General features: G+C 37.6%; 1 protein-coding gene across 2 annotated transcripts in view; it reads left to right on the forward strand.

Annotated features, from left to right (window-relative positions):
• The window catches only part of LOC104749181 (SKP1-like protein 21), a 9,335-nt gene continuing 5,742 nt past the window's right edge, over nt 7–3,599 (forward strand). Inside the window, exons 1-10 of one of the 2 annotated variants that reach the window (XM_010415106.1) lie at nt 7–145; nt 795–965; nt 1,252–1,476; nt 1,564–1,755; nt 1,841–1,951; nt 2,046–2,115; nt 2,540–2,640; nt 2,714–2,898; nt 3,089–3,204; nt 3,385–3,593. In XM_010415106.1, coding sequence (XP_010413408.1) covers nt 930–965; nt 1,252–1,476; nt 1,564–1,755; nt 1,841–1,951; nt 2,046–2,115; nt 2,540–2,640; nt 2,714–2,898; nt 3,089–3,204; nt 3,385–3,407 — 1,059 coding nt within the window. In that variant the 5' untranslated portion in view covers nt 7–145; nt 795–929 and the 3' untranslated portion in view covers nt 3,408–3,593. Of the gene's footprint in view, nt 146–794; nt 966–1,251; nt 1,477–1,563; nt 1,756–1,840; nt 1,952–2,045; nt 2,116–2,539; nt 2,641–2,713; nt 2,899–3,088; nt 3,205–3,384; nt 3,594–3,599 lie in introns of those variants that run through there. The other variant, XM_010415107.1, reaches the window with a different exon arrangement.

A 3,599-nucleotide genomic window follows, 5' to 3' on the forward strand; every position in this document is an offset into this window, starting at 1 on the left:
ATTAAGCCCTTCTTTCTCTCTCTTATCCGCTCCTCTCTCCTCTCTCTTTGGTCTGTTCCTGCCGCCGCCGCCGCCGTTCTCCTCCGTCAGATTCATATATTTTCCTCCGCCGTCTTCACTCATTGCTTCTCCTCCAATCATAAAGGTACGCACACGCTTTGTATTCGTCTATTTATTTATTTGCTTTCTCTTATTGATTCTCCATTGTTTTTGTATCTCTCCTCTCTCTATCTATGCCTCTGCTGCTTTGGTTTCGATTGTATTCATTTGATAATTTTGAATGCTATCTCTCTTTATCTCTCTCGCTCTTGTGTTAATTCACTCTGTTCCTATTTTAATTTCACTCTCCATTGTATTGATTTTAGTTTCATCACCTCTCTGTCTATTGTTTCATTGTTTGGTGTATTCGTCGTCACCTCCTCTATCCATTTCTAGGCTTTAGGGTTTTACAAATTCAATGATTTGAGGTGCCCTTTTTCACATTTTTCAAATAGAAACTTTCTTTCCCCATCAAACAGAGAAGAAACAGAGAGAGTTGAATCGATTCCGAATCCTTGAAAACTGAAAAATTGGTAATTTTAGACTTGTGATTTGTGTTGGACCTAGTAGTTATTGCATTTTGGATTCAAAGTCTTAAGCTTTCTGAGTGATTAGCTATGATTACGAAGTTTAATTTCTATTTTTGATCATATATCTTTTTCTTGTCTATTACTTTAGTTTGCTGTTCTGTTTCCGGATATTGGTTGAGGTTGCTGTCTGTGCTCTATGCTCATAGACCTACTACTTGTGTGCAGTATTGGGAAACTTGAAGATCCAAGAAAAGTAATTGCTTTTTATAGTGGGGACTGTCCTATTTATTGGAACTTGACTGTGTAATATAAGATATAAACTCAACGAGCTTTATACCCCAAGACTGGGTCTACAAATCAATGTCAGAAGGTGAAATGGCCATCATCAAACCAGAGGTAAGACGTTAGTTATCACATAGAGAGTGACGGTTAATATCGTTAGATATTTTGCTCAAATGCACTAGCAGGATTAGATTTTGGATACATAACAACCTACCATTTGCGTCATGTATTTTATATTTATTGTAATTAGTCTCTAGTTCTTATCATATGCGTTTACATGACCTATTGGTTACAACATAGTTTTTTCTCATACTAAGTGTTTTAGTTTTGAGTGTGATATTCGTTATCAATGTATGCAGTTTTTGAATGACTAATTACTTTTTCTGTGGCGTCAACATAGATGATGAAATCCTATATATGGCTTGAAACTGCTGATGGCTCAATCCAACAAGTGGAACAAGAGGTTGCAATGTTCTGTCCCATGATATGTCAAGAAGTTATACAAAAGGGTGTTGGATCTTCTAAGAACTACGCAATATCTCTTCCACAGCGAGTCAATCCAGCCATGTTAAGCCTGATTTTTGATTACTGTAGATTTCATCAAGTACCTGGACGTTCAAATAAGGTTTATTTGAGGTTTTTAAATTGATAACAAATGGCGTCATGTCGATGATCATATGCTTTTTCTTATTAGAGCTCTTTCTACTTTTAGGAACGTAAAATATATGATGAAAAATTCATCCGGATGGATACAAAGAGGCTCTGTGAGTTGACCTCAGCCGCTGACAGTTTGCAGTTGAAGCCGTTGGTTGATCTTACTAGTCGTGCCCTTGCACGAATTATTGAGGGGAAAACCCCTGAGGAGATACGCGAAATATTTCATTTGCCTGATGACCTTACCGAGGTATGTGGTGCCCAAGATCATCACTTTTTAGGAGGTGTCATTCCTATCTACTTCTCTATTTTAGCTTTTTGTTACGATTTATCAGGAGGAGAAATTAGAGCCTCTGAAGAACACAATGGATGATCCACGGATTCGATTGTTGAATAGATTGTATGCTAAGAAAAGAAAAGAATTGAAAGAAAGAGAGAAACTAAAGGTGTGTTGAGCATTTTAATAATTAAGTTAGGAACTGGTTTGTAAAACGAACTATGGTACTAAGTTTTATAATTATGGCTATTTTCATGTCCTAGAATGTCGAGGTTGAAGAACATGTCGATGAGCGTTCTGTGGATGACCTGTTATCATTTATTAATGGCAGAGGTACTTTTCTTAACTTCATATCTCTCATGTATGTCATGTTCCTTCTTCTGCTCCGAGTTGTCCAATCCATGTTGATGGCACCACATATTGGTTCATGTCTGGAGCCGATTTTGATGCTACGTTCAACTTTGTAAAATTTTGTCAGGCTCTTTTCTAGTTGCTGAATGAGTGCCTGATATGAGATTCTCACTGTCTTGTGCTGTTTATTATGGTCACTTTTCATATCAGTAGACTTCTTGCTTATGCATTTTTGGCCGAGTTAATAGATTATATAATGCTCAAATCCTGGTTGATGTCCTGTTTTCATAACCCATCTGTGCATAGATAAATTGAAATATTTGATGCGTGTGTTGCTTCTTGCTCTTCTCTTTTTCTACTTCCTTTTAAAGTTCTCATTGGAGAGAAGGATAATTATGTTTCACAGATCACAAGGTGGTAAAGACTTCCAAGAGTAAAAAGAAGAACAAGAAAAGGAAGGAGCAGAAGAATGGTACATCAACGGGAACATGTGAAGCTTCAGAAAAGGTTCAAATTAGTTTCTCTCTCATTGCTCCTTGTTAGTAGTAATCAAGTTACTAAGGAAGTTTCTTCTTCTTAGGATTCAAAACATAATCATCCTTCCAAATCACGAAGTGCTGAGATTGTTGACAATACTGCGTCCAGCTTGGGAGATGTATCTAACTTACTTAGTATGGAAGATGACATTTTTACGCCAACGACTGAGTTTGAAGATGGTTATATAGATGATGAAATTGATCCAGCTTTGAAGGAAATGCTTGATAGGTAAGTGGCTCTTTTTCAAACTCCTGCCTGAAGTATTCGTATTGTGCTGAAATAATTGATATCAGTCCCTCCTCCAAATATACCTTCTACAAACCTCATGAAGTTATATATGTAGATTTACATCGAATTGTGCAGCCTTTAAGTGATTAAGTGAAACTAAATAAAATTATTGAACCTAATGTTAATACAGAGAGGTAGAGGATTTTGCTCGGAGATTGAACTCTAGTTGGGTTCTATCGATAGGACAAGAAAGGCAGCCTGTGCACTTTTCCATAAATGGCAATGGGGCTACAAGGCGGTTGACAGGTACATGGTATCCTTTTTCCTGGTTAATCTTTACATTTATGGTGACAGTGTAGCACAAGATGCTATTGAACTGGACCGCATCGGTTTTAGACCTTTAGTTACGCCATACTTCAGTCTTCTACATAGCTTTTGATGACTGATGGTAGATGGTTTGGTTTGCATGCGTTTTGAACTTTGAAGGTCCAGCCGCAGGACACAAGTGAAGCTGAAAACGCTAGTCCAATGGCTGGAACAGTTTTGGTGAGATCCCCACTAGAATGTAAGCAATTAGAGAGAGTGGTGTTCCGGTCACCGGCGTTTGATGTGTGTCCTCCTGTAATTTTTTCTTTCTTTCCACAATCTGCTTTCTTTCTTCCTTCTCAGTTAATCCGGAGAGGTAGGATGCAGTTTTGTTT

This window comes from Camelina sativa, chromosome 7, assembly GCF_000633955.1.
Source record: "Camelina sativa cultivar DH55 chromosome 7, Cs, whole genome shotgun sequence".
NCBI classification, from domain to species: Eukaryota; Viridiplantae; Streptophyta; class Magnoliopsida; order Brassicales; family Brassicaceae; genus Camelina; species Camelina sativa.